General features: G+C 36.4%; 1 protein-coding gene across 1 annotated transcript in view; it reads left to right on the forward strand.

The window, feature by feature from the left end:
• Window positions 1–14725, forward strand: part of LOC127556983 (EGF-like and EMI domain-containing protein 1) — a 585752-nt gene that overhangs the window by 549459 nt on the left and 21568 nt on the right. Inside the window, exon 9 of the mRNA XM_051990486.1 lies at window positions 6671–6808. Within this exon, the coding sequence (XP_051846446.1) occupies window positions 6671–6808 (138 nt within the window). The remainder of the gene's footprint in view (window positions 1–6670; window positions 6809–14725) is intronic.

Genomic DNA, 14725 nt, shown 5'->3' on the forward strand with positions numbered 1-14725 from the left:
CACACAGACAGTTTGTTTCTGATGATCTTCTTCAGTCCAAGGCCAGTTTGCTAGTCCCTATATCATCATTCAGTTATTTGCTCATGGTCATACAGATAGTAGGCATCCAAAGTCGGCTCTTAATCCAAGCCCTGTGACTCTAGATCTTCTACAATTTACATGGAACCTGAAGGGTTCTACAGGTCTACAACAGCCTCTTTGGGATATTCACCTATTGTGATGTCCTGGATTTGGCCCCTGTAGTCTTATCAGTGATGTCTAATTCCCTTTCCACCTGCTGATCCTCCAAATACCAGAAAGTAACAATCATGAGCCACTTTTTCAACTCACTCCATACCACGCTCAGTCTCATTTAAGGCAAGCTTCCTTAGCTCCTTCAAGAGCTCACCTCATAGAAATTTCAGGTCCTTTCCTACATAATTGTTGAGGGTTCTAGCTTACAAACACTTGGAGCATAATAATTAATCAGAGGTTTCTAAGTAGAATTTCCTCAAATTATGAAGAAGTGGACTGAGCATGTCCTTCATTAACATGCACACATACAAATGTATACAAAATATTTTGCAAAATTAAGCATTGTGTCTGACTGTGACCCCATCTGAGATTTTCTTGGCAGAGATACTGGAGTGGTTTGCCATTTCCTTCTCCAACTCATTTTATAGATGTTACCTCCAGTCTCTCTTTATTCCAATCCATTCTCCACACAGCTGCCAATGGGATTTCCTTTAATCACATACCTGGCCACATCACTTCCCAACTCGATAAATTCCCAAGATTTTCTCTCTCTAAGATCAAATACAAACTCCTCTGGTTTTTAAAGCTTTTCACAGCCAGCTACAACTTACCTGCTCACCTTTATTATGCATTTCCCCTCTTCCCACATTCTGTGCTCAATTTCCCATCTTGCTTTTCTTCACTTAAGATATACCATCTTCTCTCTCTCTTTTTGACAGATATCTCCTATGCATGGAATGTGCCTCCTCCTTACCTCTAGTTCTTATAATTCTTCTCTCTCTTTAAAACTCAGCTCATTTCCCCTTCTTGATGAAGCTTTTACTTCATCCCAGCTGCTAATCACCTTCCTATTCCCCAACTCTATCCCACTCTCCATACTATATGATGTGCACAGAGGCCACCTCTCAGAGGGAAAATTCATTTTAACCAAAATCAGGCATCTAGCATCATTAAGCACCTACTATGTACCATGCATTCCACTAAATGCTTGGAATATAAAGAGAAGGAAAAGATACCCTCTTCTCTCAAGGAGCGCACAGCCCGATGCAAATAAGATATATGCAGGATAAAGTGGAACTAATCAATAGATACTGGGCATTAGAAAATAGGGAGCCACTGGAGCTGATTGAAAAGAGGGATGACATGTTGACATGGTTAGACTTGTGCTTGGGGAAGATAATTTGACAGCTGAGTGAGAATTGACCAGCATGGGAAAAGGCTTGAGGCAGGAGACTCAGTAGCAGGTTACTGCAGTAACCCAGAGGTGAGATGATGAGGGTCTCCCCCAGGGTGGCAACAGGCCCAGAAGGAGAGAAGGGGGAATATACTAGAGATATTATAGAAGTAGAAATGGTAAAATTTGGGAATATATAGAGGAAAGAAGCAGTGTGTGTGTGTGTGTGTGTGTGTGTGTGTGGTGTTTATTTCAGATGGAAAGTGCAAGCAAAAGAGAAAGAGAAAGAGAAAAGGTGAGAAAAGAGAGAGAGAGAGAAAGAAAAAGAGAGAGAGAGAGAGAAGAGAGGAGAGTGAAAAAGCAAGGAGAGACAGACAGAAAGAGACAGAGACAATGAGACAGAAAGACAGAAAGGAGAGACAGATAGAGGCAGAGAAAGAGAGAGAGAGAGACGGAGACAGAGAGACAGAGACAGAGAGAGATGCAAAGAGACAGAGATAAGAGAGAGAGAAAAAGGGAGACAGACACACAAACAAGCAAGAGTGAGAGAGAAGCAGATGATACTTAGATTGTAAATTTGTGTGACAAGGATGATGATATCCTTGATGATGATAAGGGAAATTAGGAGAAGAAAAATTGAGGGAAAGAGGAAGAGGTCTCTGTTTTGGTCATATTGAGCTAGATTCCATGTCTCCATTCCAAAAATATCATACTTCCCACTATCCACCCTTTCCCTGTAGCATGTAAACTTGAGGGGAAAGACAGTTTTATTTTTATATGTATACCTTCAGAGACTAGCACAATGCCTTAGTAGGCACCCAACAATTGCCTGCTGATTTATCATATGAAAAAGGACAAACCAAATTGAAATCACCATTTAAAGTTTTGAAACATTGAGTAAATAACCACTTGTAAATATCTTCAGTTTATCTTATTTGCACGTTGTTGTGTGTATGTGTGTGTGTGAGAGAGAGAGAGAGAGAGAGACAGGACCCAAGTCAGAGCTCCACATTCTTATTCATCCTTGAATAATGTTAAAATTCTGCATCCCCCAAATCACAGCTTTGGGAGAAATCTCTGGAGCCATCTACAGCAACACCTAGCGGAATAAATCTCCCCTCTACAATAGAAATCTGTAGCTGCTTTATTAAGGGGTGATTTGTCAGTGTAGCTTTGAGCCCTGGCAATATGGACCTGACTCAAAACCAGCCCAGTTTTGCTATGTGATGACATTAGTCTCTTACAGAGTAGGCCTAGATAAATTAGATAGGAGAGGAGAATTAAGAACTAATTAGGATTCCACTTCTTCTGAAGTTCATCTTTCTCTGAATGCCCCCGGGGAATCCTCTCAGGCATTGGGAGAATGTGAGCTGATTTTTCTTACTTATTAATGTTTGGTTTTTTTTTTTTTTTTAATATAGCCAGAGGCTTAGGGGATGGGTGCATTTCACAAATATGAGAAATAAAGTCTCTTGCAGTCTGACTGGTACACTCTCAGGGAGTAAAGCATGACCTATTATTATGAAGAAGTAGGCAGTTATTGCTAATGAGTTACTAGGTGCAGGATTTCTATGGAATTTACTTGGGAAAGCACTTTCCCCTAGAGTTGAATACATTTTATGTTTAATGTATTTTTATAATTCTTTTTCTTATGTGAATAATTGACTCAGTCTTCTCTATAGTCCCTCCCCCAGACCTGGATGTTTTCAGAAAGTGATACACAGTTTGTTCTCAGTGAAACATTAATATTTTAAGTTGTTATGGATCCCGTGCAATAAGTGAATATTTTTTTCCAGTTCATGGAGGTGTTTAACAATGAATGATCCTTCATTCATAAAAAAAGAACATCGGATGATGACTTTTTTTCCCTTATTCTGCACACAAACACGCTGTTTTATTTCTTTCCTCAGAGAACAATTTCTTCTATTTACATAATTTTTCTCAGAGGACCTTGAAATACCTTCCCACTGAATCTTCTCTACTGCCATGGTTTACAGATGGGAAAATCCAATCACAGTAAGATTAAGTCAAGTGACATAGCCCCAGGTTACACACCAATCAATAGTGTTAAGGTCCCATCCAACCTATATTTCTTTATTCCTCTTTCATCTTTCCACTAGATGACAGTTTTTAACATCAGAGTTATTTAAAATATGAAACCATATTTTAATTATTTCATGTAAGTTTAAAACTCAACAAAGAAAATGATTTGCTTTTGTTCTTGGAGACTCAGAACTTCGGCTTATTTCCCAGACTTTGTGTTTGGAGATTTAGGCAAATTAAAAAGCTGACATAAAAATTGAAAGTGCCTATATCACCCTGGCACTTCTCTGAGACCCACTGGCATCTGCTGCATCATGAGCGTGCTGCAGGTTTCTAGGATAAATGTTTTCAGACTGATAGACTTTTCCTCCCTGAGTCTCAAAAGCTAAGTTAAGAATTTATCAAGTACAGTAAAATCCTATTATAAAGCATAACACTCCGCTATAGATTGGTTTAGACTGTTGGTCAAGACATAGCCTCTGTAGGTAGTCACACATACAATTTTTCTATCAGTCTTATCTCTTCTTTCTCTTCCTTATTCTTCCCTCTCCCTTTTCTCCTTCCTAACCTCCCACCCTCTCCTGTATTTCATATTTCTCATACACTTTGTCTCTCTCAAACTCTTATCTCCTTTTCCATTTCCTTCCTTTCATCTTCTTTCTCAGACTCTCTCATATATTGTATGTTTCTTATCTGTTCTATCTCCCATCCTCTTTCTTATTCTTCTCTTTTTTACATTTCCTATTTCATCTCTCTCTGTGTCTCTTTCTGTCTCTCTCCATCTTTTTCTCTCCATCTCTCTGTATCTGTCTATGTCTATGTCTCTGTTTCTGTCTCAGTCTCTCTGTCTCTTTCTCTCCATCTATCTATATATGTCTCTGTCTCTCTCTCTCTGTGCCTTTCTGTTTTTCTATCTTTCTGTTTCTATCTGTCTCATCTCTCTCTCTCTCTCTCTCTCTCTCTCCTCTCTCTCTCTCTCTCTCTCTCTCTTCCTTCCTCCCTCTTCATCTCTCCCTTTCTCCTCTCATAAATCCTATTTTTTTCATCTATAAATGGGAACAATACGAATTAAAAAACAGTTTGGAGAAAGTTCTACAAACTGAAAGCAAAGAATGACTGCTATGAGAAGTTTAATTGGTGGTTAATATCTCTGCATTCTTTATTTATAATCACAAAACTGATTACCTTGTCACTTAATGGATTATTTTCCTAAGAGAGTGGGGACAGATTTCTAGAAAGAAGACCTGATTTGGATTCAAAAATACCTCAATTTAAATTACATCTTTACCATTTGCTTTTTGTTTGATATCAGACAACTTTCTGGACTTCAATTTGTTCATCTGTAATATATGTTGGGGGTGGGTGGGGAGAATGGACTAACTAAATGATTTTTCTAAGGTCCTTAGATCCCTAAGATCTAAGATAACCTATATGTTGACATCCTAAAAACTGTCTTGGTAAATTCCTAGTTGAAAGCAAGTTACTGAATTGTTTGACTGCAGGAAGTCTCAAGGTATAACTTGTGAGTATGAGTTGGTAATTATACTTCTGGCATCTGACCTTGTCACCCCAAACCAAAAGTATGTTGTTCAGTTATGGGGAACCACATTTTAGGGAGAACATTTATAAATTGGAAAATATAAATGAAAGTGTAATCAAGTTCTAAGTAATGAAAAAGAAAAAGGAGGAGGAGGAGAAAGAAGAAGAGGAAGAGGAGGAAGAGGAGGAGAAAAAGGAGGAGGAGGGGGGAAGAAGGGAAAGAAAGAAAAAATAGAAAGGAAGGAAGGAAGAAAAAGAGAGGAAAGAATGAAAGATGCAAGGAAGAAAAGAAGGAGGGAAAGAGGGAGGGAAAGAAAGAAAGAAGAAGAAGGGAAGAAGGAAGGAAGGAAGGAGAAAAAGGGATAAGGATGGAAAGAAGAAAGAAAGGAATGAAGGAAGGAAGAAGGAAAAGGTAAAGATAGATGGAATGAAGGAAGAAAAGAAGCAAGGAAGGAAAATTTATATAGCACTTTACAAATTTCTCATTTTATCTTCACATCAATCTTGGGAAATTAGGTCCTATTATTATTCCTATTTTACAAATGAGGAAACTGAGACAGATTAAATGACTCATTCGGCATCACACAAACAATAAGTGTCTCTTCAGACACTTCAGACAATATTCAGTCTTAAGTCCTTGTGTCTCCATGTTCTATTCCTCTCTCTATTCATTATGTAATGTAACAAAGCTCAATAAAAGCTTTGATTTCATGGCATCTGAGGAAGAGTGAGGAAGTGGAACTGTTTAGTATGTAGAAGAAAGACTTGAGATGGGGTTAAGGTAAGGAGGACATTATAACTGACTAAATGTTTAAAAGGCAGTGCTTTCGGGTAAGAGAGGTTAGACTTGTCTTTCAGGAAGAGCTAAAAACAGAAGATAATAAAATCACATCTTAATGTAAAGATAAATTTCATATCCAAATCTTCCCAACAGTTTCCTTTTTGGGCTGGACTGCCTCTGGAAATGGCAGGTTCTCCATTCAGTGGAGGTATTTCAGCAAAGTGTACATGGCCACTCAATCAATGGTTGTGTTATGGAACAGATTCATGTTTGGATAAATATTGGACACTTAGGTCTTTTTCAATTCTGATATTCTGTGATTCAATGTTATCCATAAAGTAAGAGGAGTGATAGATTGCACTGGTATAAGGAATATCCATACCATTGAAAATGTAAATCTTTGAAGTCACAGAGAAAAGTGTCTCATTATGCAAATGGGAAAATAGGCTGTCTTAGCAACTTTGTCCAAATGCAAAAACTTTTTAAGGTCATACAGAACCAACTGAAAAATTAATATGATTATATTATGATGATAATAATAATAAAAGCTAGAACTGAAGATTTCAAAACACTTGAAATGTTAATAATTTTGATCCTACTACAGTTTGATAGAGAGCTAATGATATAATAACTGCCTCATTTGCTTATTTCCTTAAGATTATGAAATTTTCTGTAGCCCTTCGTCCACATGGATGAGTTTGAAGAGCTTCCAGTATCTCTGATCTTCCCATTGAAGATGACCTCAATGCTAAAGAGGTCTTGTATTTCTACTTTTCTGGGGTGATTTTTCCCCACCAAAATTTTTACCCAGCAGGGAATGGGCACCCAGTATGTTGCTGGATCTACTCAGGTTACTCTCTTGTTATGCTAATAACACTCTTTTCTTTGTTTCCTGTAAGGGATTGAAATGGAAATTGTCAATAGCTGTGAGCAGAACAATGGGGGCTGCTCTCATCACTGTGAGCACTCAACTGGTGGGCCCCGTTGTTCTTGTAACCATGGACACCGTCTTGATGTGGATGGAAAAACATGCAAAGGTAATCTATGACAAACATCATCTTCATTTTGAAGTTACCCTGAATTCATTTGTTCTTTCCATCACTTACTGCAGACGACTTTACTATACCTTGTATCATTCTAGCTGCAAAGGTGAGTAGATTGAATTAAAAACCTCAGACTACTGATTGAAAGTCAACTTGGCCAGAAGGAGGGTAATCAATTTAATTAACCAATTAATTAATTGATTAAATGGCCAATTTTTTTTTTATTTGAAGGGATTTTTTTTTTTTTTTTGGCTAAGGCAATTGGGGTTAAGTGACTTGCCCAGAATCACACAGCTAGGAAGATGAATACACATATTATCCTAGTCAAGTAGAATCAAAAAGTTCCAAAAGTTTGAATAAAACAAAGTCATGTGGGAATCAAATACCAAATAAATTGAGAGAACTGGGTTCCAGTTTTAGTTTCATTGTTAACTACTTCAATGACCTTGAACAATTGATATTAGCTTTTGGCGCCTCAGTCTCCTTAATGGTAAAATGTTTGGGCTGTTATAAATATTCTCTGCGGTTCCTTCCAGGTCTCCTATATGCAATAACTCCATCAGACAATAAGGTCTCACCTAAGCTTGATTCCTCGGCTTGTTAATGCCTACTGCTGATTTTCAGCTTTGTTCTGAAGGACAGCTGTGTTCCAAAAGGACAATTATAGAAGTATTCTCCTCAACTCTTCCTTTTCTCTGTATGTCAGTGTTGCTTGCAAAAGGAAAGTTCCTCAAGTCTTAATCAGAAATTACGTAATTTGAGACAATTCAAGGACAGCCGACATGAGGGAAGGAATGAAATATGCAATCCAATGCTGCAGAGAGGAACAGATTTCTACTGTGTGTGGGAAATGATGAAGATGATGCACCAGATTAGTCTCAGCCCCAGAAAGAATGCCCATATTTCTAGAAGCAATCCTTACTCACAATATCGTCAGATGTCATTCTGTTGACTTAGTCCTACCTTGTCTTTCCTTCTATTCCCATTTGCCATGACTACTGAACAACTGTTCAGTCACTTCAGTCGTGTCCGACTCTTTGTGACCTCATGTAGGGTTTTCTTGGTTAAGACACCAATGTGGTTTGCCCTTTCCTTCTCCAGCTCATTAAAGGTGAGGAAACTGAAGAAAACAGGGTGAAGTGACTTGCCCAGAGTCACACAACTAGCAACTGTCTGATGCTAGATTTGAACTCAAAAAGATGAGTCTTCTTGACTCTAGATGTGGTAATCTCTCCACAATGCCACCTAGCTGCCCCCAATCCTTACTACTACCTCCACACAAAATTCAAAAGCACTATGTGACATTTCTATGCCTAATGTTAATTGAAGTGGAAAGAAAATGTATTTTGAATATTTTTTCTTAAATATCATGAGTACTATTTAGTAAATTTGGAAACAACTAAATTATAGTGGAGAACCACTTCTCTGAAGTGGAACATTTGTGCTTTTAGCAATTGGATGAAATGTTTATTTTCTATGAGGGAGTTTTGTCTTTTCAATGATTTCAGAAATTTTCTGATATCAAAAGTGATGCTGCATAATAATCCTATATTGTAAGTGGTATTGTAGTGTTTGTGGGGGAGGTGGGGTTCTCCCTCAAAACTGATTGCTTCTATGACTTCCTTTCCTTGTAAATCATACAATGTTTTAAAGCTTTACCCATCACATTGCAAAGTCTATCAATATATCAGGAGCTGATCACAGTATAGGCAGAAGAACACTTGATTTATAATCAGAATTTTCATGTGCAAGCCCCATCTCTCTCATTCACTGTCTATGAGACTTTGGGAAATATGACTAACACACTTGAGTCTCAGTTTCTCCATGGATAAAATGGGAACAGTGAATCAACTAGATTATGCAGAAGATAGAATCTGAAATAATGAAGACTTACTTGTGAATTCTGCTTCAGATACTTACTCTATGACTTTAAACAAGTAAAATATCTTCTCTTGACCTCATTTTCCTTACCTGTAAATAGGGAGGTTGATCATAGTGGTCTCTACCATCCCTCTACCAATCATCCTATGATCCTCTATCTGCCTTGCCTACCTGAGAGAATGACTTGAAGTTGAGTGGAATCATGAATTTCTAGCACTAAAACCCACCTATATTTCTAAAGTCTTTGCTTTTACATTGTACATACTTATATATGCAAATATCTCTGTCTCCCCACAATGCTATATAATCTCTCTGAGGACAGGTGCTATTCATAGAGCCTACCATAGTGTGTGTTATGCGATTAATGCCTAATAAATGCTTGTTAATTGATTGACTGACTGACAGTAGTGAAACATAATGAGTTATCTTGAAACACATGGTTTAAATGACTTGCCCACATTCCCTCCAATAGTATATAGAAGAACCAGGATTTAAATTCAGATGTATCTAACTCTCAAGTTAAGCACCCTAACTACCATGTATTTAGAAATGTATAATTTACAGCTATTATTATAATAAAATATGTAAATTCTCCTTTCTATTTTGTTCTCTCTTTATTATTAGCTACACTAAACTTAACCTCGACTAAGCTTATTCTTTAAAACCTACAACTTGGCTTGGAGTCTCTCTCTCTGTACTTTGGAAAGTATAGTTCAGTAAAGCTCTTGTTTGCTGCTAGGAAAAATAGCATCTGCCAGGGTCAAAATACAAAAATTGCATATTTATGAGATTTCAACAGTCAACACAACAAAGTCATATTGTTTATTACTCAAGTTTATTTCATTTTCCAAGAATAAATACCATCTATATCCAAAACCCAAACATTCATTAAAGTAAATGCAATGATTAGTTTGAAGAGTACACACTTTGCTTATTTGTCTGAAAATAGGTTAAGGCCACAGATGTTTTCTGCAAATACTCATGCATAAAGTAAAATTAAGAATTTTCCTTTTAGCCTCTTTCAGTATTAAATGCTTTTAAAGTGTGTGTCTGTAGGTAATCATACATGGCAAACAATACATAAGTAGGTTTGAAAATAAGTCAGCAGATCTGCAAATGTCCGTGGCAATCTTAGCCAATTGCCATGCCAAATAAGGTCATTCAGAACCAATTGAAATACAGCTATAAAGGGAGGAAGCGGCAGAGCCAACAATAATGTGAATTGGAAGTTTTCACTAATGTTTGACAAACAGAATACATTAATGGCTCTTTAGATTACAGGGGTTCTTAATTTGAAGTCAATAAAGTTTTAAAGTATGTTTTGATAACTATTGATTGGCTTTTAAAAAATGTATATATATAATTCACACACACACACATATTTAAATATTTATATAAATATATTTTTGTTCCTGAAAAGGAGTCCAGAGGCCTGACCAGACTGCCAAAAGGATACAAGAATTTGTGCTTTCTAAGACATTTGTGATACATTGAAACTAGATCTTTGCCTATTAATTTGGAACTATGCTAAGAAAATCCATAGCTTTTGACCCACAGCTCTCACCACTATACAAATAAATCAAAGAAGTCCCTGATAAAAAAAGTAATGATAATAAAAAGAAAAAGAAAGCATCTACATAAACCAAAATATTTAATAATAAACCCTTTTGTAGAAGCAAAGACAGAGAAAAGTAGACTCCCATCAATTAAGGATTGACAAAGGAAATGGTAAATAATATATGGAATATTGCTGTTTATTATAATAAAATACGAGATAATATAATAATGTATAATAAAATACAGAAATGGGTCATATGAAGAGGTACAAGGTAAAGTAAACATAAATGGGGAAACATGATAAAAACTAATATGAATATAGCATTTTAACTTTAACAAAGCTCTTTACATGTATTTTCTAATTTGATCCTTGGAATAGCTACAATAGCTAGGTGTTATCATTACTACCCCCATTTTTCACTGGAGAAAACTGAGGCAGCTAGCATTTAAGTGACATGTCCAGTGCTGTACATCTCATAGATATCTGTGTCAGATTTGAACTGAGGTTTTCCTGATTCTAAGATCCTACAGCTCTCTGTCCAACTGTGCCCCAATGATTGGAATAAAACAGAAGCTATGGAGACCAAGGACAATTAAAATACATTCTGAATTGAATGCTGGGTAATTGTGATGAACAAGTTTGGCCTCAAAGAAAATAGTCGTGTGCTTCCCCTCCCTTATATGCAATGATAGAAGAGTATGGACTTTGTATTTGATTTGTGCATAGTTTTAATAGATTTTTACTCTTTTATTCTTCTTACAAAGTAAATTTTCTAGATGGAGGAGAAAAGACTAAATTGGAAAATATAGGAAATATAAAAACTAAATCATTAAATCAAGACTTATTAAGCACTTACTATTTTTTTTTGAATAGTGCCTGTAATATAGTAAGTGCTTCATAAATACTCTCTATCTTTCAGTCTTCCAGGAACTGGGCTAGATACTGTGTAGATACAGTGTCCAAAAAGGAAACAATCAGAGGTTTATAGAGCTCATTTTATCTTTAGAGACAGGGACATATATGGGTAAATAGAGCATAGTTATAAAATAAATTCAGAGTGTTCAGGAAAGGAATGCACTCGTTGTTGGGTTGATTTGGGAAGTCATCATGTAAAAGGGGTATTTAAGCTGCTTCGTGAAAGCGGAGTTAGAAGTGAGAAGGGAATGTATCTCAAGTGTGAAACATGGGGCCCAGATAGGAGATGGAAACTGATGTATGAGAAACATCACATTGCCCATTTGGCAGAGTATGGAGAGTGTTAAAAGTAGTAAAAGAGTAAAAAAAAAAAAAGTAACCTGTACAATGAGTTTAGAAAGATAGATTGGAACAAAGTGTAAAGGGCTTTGCAAGTTGAAGGGGAAGTTATATAAAATCATGGAGGTGGGAAGGAACTGCTATAATCTATCAAGTAAGGAGTGATATGACCAGATCCGAGCATAACAAAAATCACTTGGATAGCAATGTGGAGGATTGGAGAGGCAAAGAGAACAGAGGCAGGGAAACCATTTAAGATCTCATTGAAATAGTTCAGATTAGAAGTGATGGAGATCTGAAGAAACGTAGTGGCTGTGAAAATGGAAAGAAAGGGAACAATGCTACAGATTTGGTGAAGAGATAAGTGGCAAAATTTAACAATTGATTGACCATATGTATGAGGTAAAGGGAAGATTCTACTGAGGTTTCAAATTTAGGAGGCTGGAGGATTTGGGAGGAAGATAATAATGATATTTCAGACAGGTTGACAAATTTCTGCCTTGTGATGAGTAAGAATTGGATCAATGAAGGTAAGATCAAGTGCATTATTTTCTAACTTGATGAAGGAACCGGAGAAGGGAAAAACCTACATCACAAATGTATGATGATTGATGTGATTAAGAAGATGACAAAGAAAATATTTCAGTGTTCAAATGGGCAATAAAAAAAGATATGGTAGGTTTGGAGTTGAAATAGGGAAAAAATGACTAGAAGTTTTTGGGTGTTGTCTCCCAACAACTCTTTGAAATTAAATACGAGCCAGGAAATAGATAATATCTAAAATATTACAAGGTAGCCCCACTGGTGACATTTGCAGGAGAAAGAACATTTTGTGTCCAAATGACCCACATTAATCAATTTCATGGTGACCCTTAACCTGGACTGATTGATTTCATTTTCTTCTTTTCCTTTCTCTTCCTGAGTTTTCTAATGCCGGTACCCTTTCCAAGGTTAATTGCGATAGTGACCTTTTACATCTGTGGTTGTTCATCTAGTTAACATTCAGAGATTTTTGTAAACTCAGCACTGACAGTCCACCCCCAACCTAATAGCTCAACAAGGTTCAGGGGAGCCAAGGACTTAGATCCAGACACCCTGATCACTAGCACATATTTCTCCATTCTTAGTGGAGCAGAGAGTGAAATGACTGCAGGGCATTCTTGGAAATTACCCATGTCATTTTCATCACTGGTCTCCAGAGCTTAAAATGAACAAAGATTTCCTTGAATAAAGACTTTACATTTTGGTGTGTATAGGCTGGATCACGGGATAATCAGACATTAAATTAGGGGACATTGGTTCAAATCTTAGCTCTGTGAATTATTTTGAGAAACTTATCCATCTCCTCATTGGTAATATGAGAGATAAACTGAATGAAGTAGATAACCAAATTTGTATTTAATTTCTACTTGTCCTAAACCTAATGAGAGGGAAATTATTCATAGCCCATAAACAAACAAAAAGGTAATCAAACAAAAAACCCTTTCAAATCCTTGGGTTTTAGAACAAGAAGAAAGTGAGATGGTCTCTCAAAGAATCCCCTCTGCAGGATCTGTACAGATTGCTATCCAATTTTAACTTAATAACCAGTGACGGAAAACTCACTGCTACTGTGGGAACCCATTTCCATTTTGGACAATGCTAAATGTTAGAAATTTTTTCTCCCTACTTGCTTTCAACCTTTTGAATTTATTATAGGAATTTAGATTTGGAGCAAAAAGGGACCTTGGAAATCTTCAAGTCCAGCCTCTTCATTTTAAGATGAGGAACCTGAGACAGAATAGCTAAATCACTTGCCCAGGGTCAAAAAATTTGTAAGTGTCAGAGGCAGTAGTTGAACCCAGATTTTGCCAGATTCCAGCTTAATCCTAGTTCTGCCCTTTAAAGCCAAACAGAAACATAACTTATCTCTCCTTCAAGAGAGCACCTCAATTGTTTAAAATGCCCATGATCTAGCCCATAAGTCTTTTCTTATGCTGACAAAAAAAAAAATCTCCACTTTTTTCACCCATAACTAAGGTATTATGAATTTTATTTCCTTCATCTTCCTAGTTGCCCTTTTCTTGGCCTTCTCCAGTTTTTGAATGTCTTTATAAAAATACATTGCCTAAAGTTGAACACTATTCCTTATGTGTTCTGATCAGGACCAAGGACAGTAGAACTGTGACCTTTTTATGACTGGAAACTATGTCTCTCTTACTGTAATCTAAGAATCACCTCAGATTTCTTTGCTGCCACATCACACTGTTGATTCAAATTAAATTTGCCATCCCTGAAAATCCTCAGATCTTTTTTTTCCAGACAATTTGCTGTCTACTCATGCCTCCCTCTTATTGTACTCATGAAGGTGACTTTTTAGCCCATATAAGATCACATTTATCCCTATTAAGTTTTCTTTTAATTAGATTCAGCTCAGTGTTCTAGTCTCTACTGATCTTTCACAATTCTGGCTTTGTCATCAAGTGTAGAAGCTATTGCTCCCAGCTTAATGCCATCTGCAAGTTTGGTATATATGTCATGGCACCAAGTTATTGATAAAAACAATAAACAGCACAGAGTCCTGGGGTAGCCATTGGAGAATCCCTTCTTCTATTTGTATTTACTTTCCCAAAGACTTGACAATCACGTTCAGATGCCATAAAGACAATCAGCCATGCACTATATTTTAGAGGATTCTGAGAACCCCATAGCAGATTTCAGATGTGATCTAATTAAATCCTTGATTGTATAAGTCACTTAATAACATTTGTTTCTTTCTTTTAATAAATAATTTTTTATTGAAGTTTAAAAAAAAACATATGCAAGCATAATTTTTTTTAGCATTGATCCTTGAAAAAACCGTGTGTTCCAATTTCCCCCCTTTTCCCTACCCTTCCCCTAGATGGCATCACATAATAACATTAACTAGCTAAGCAACAGAAACATACAAACAAGGGCAGGTCTTATTCTACTTCTTTTATCTTTATTTTTATCTACTTCTTTTATCTTTTATCAGTGCTAATACTCATTCCACAAATCCCATTAATAAAAACAATCTAGCATTAGGCTAGAACATATTAAATGTGTTTGTTTACAAATTGAATCAAATTGGAAACAATCTGTTAGTATTATTCTTAGCTGTCCTAGAAGCAGAAAGGACTAATCTTCATGAAATAGTTCCTATAAGTATCATACATAGGAGTAAAGTACACATTTCTCAATTGATAAATGATTAAAGG

This window comes from Antechinus flavipes, chromosome 3, assembly GCF_016432865.1.
Source record: "Antechinus flavipes isolate AdamAnt ecotype Samford, QLD, Australia chromosome 3, AdamAnt_v2, whole genome shotgun sequence".
Lineage (NCBI taxonomy): Eukaryota > Metazoa > Chordata > Mammalia > Dasyuromorphia > Dasyuridae > Antechinus > Antechinus flavipes.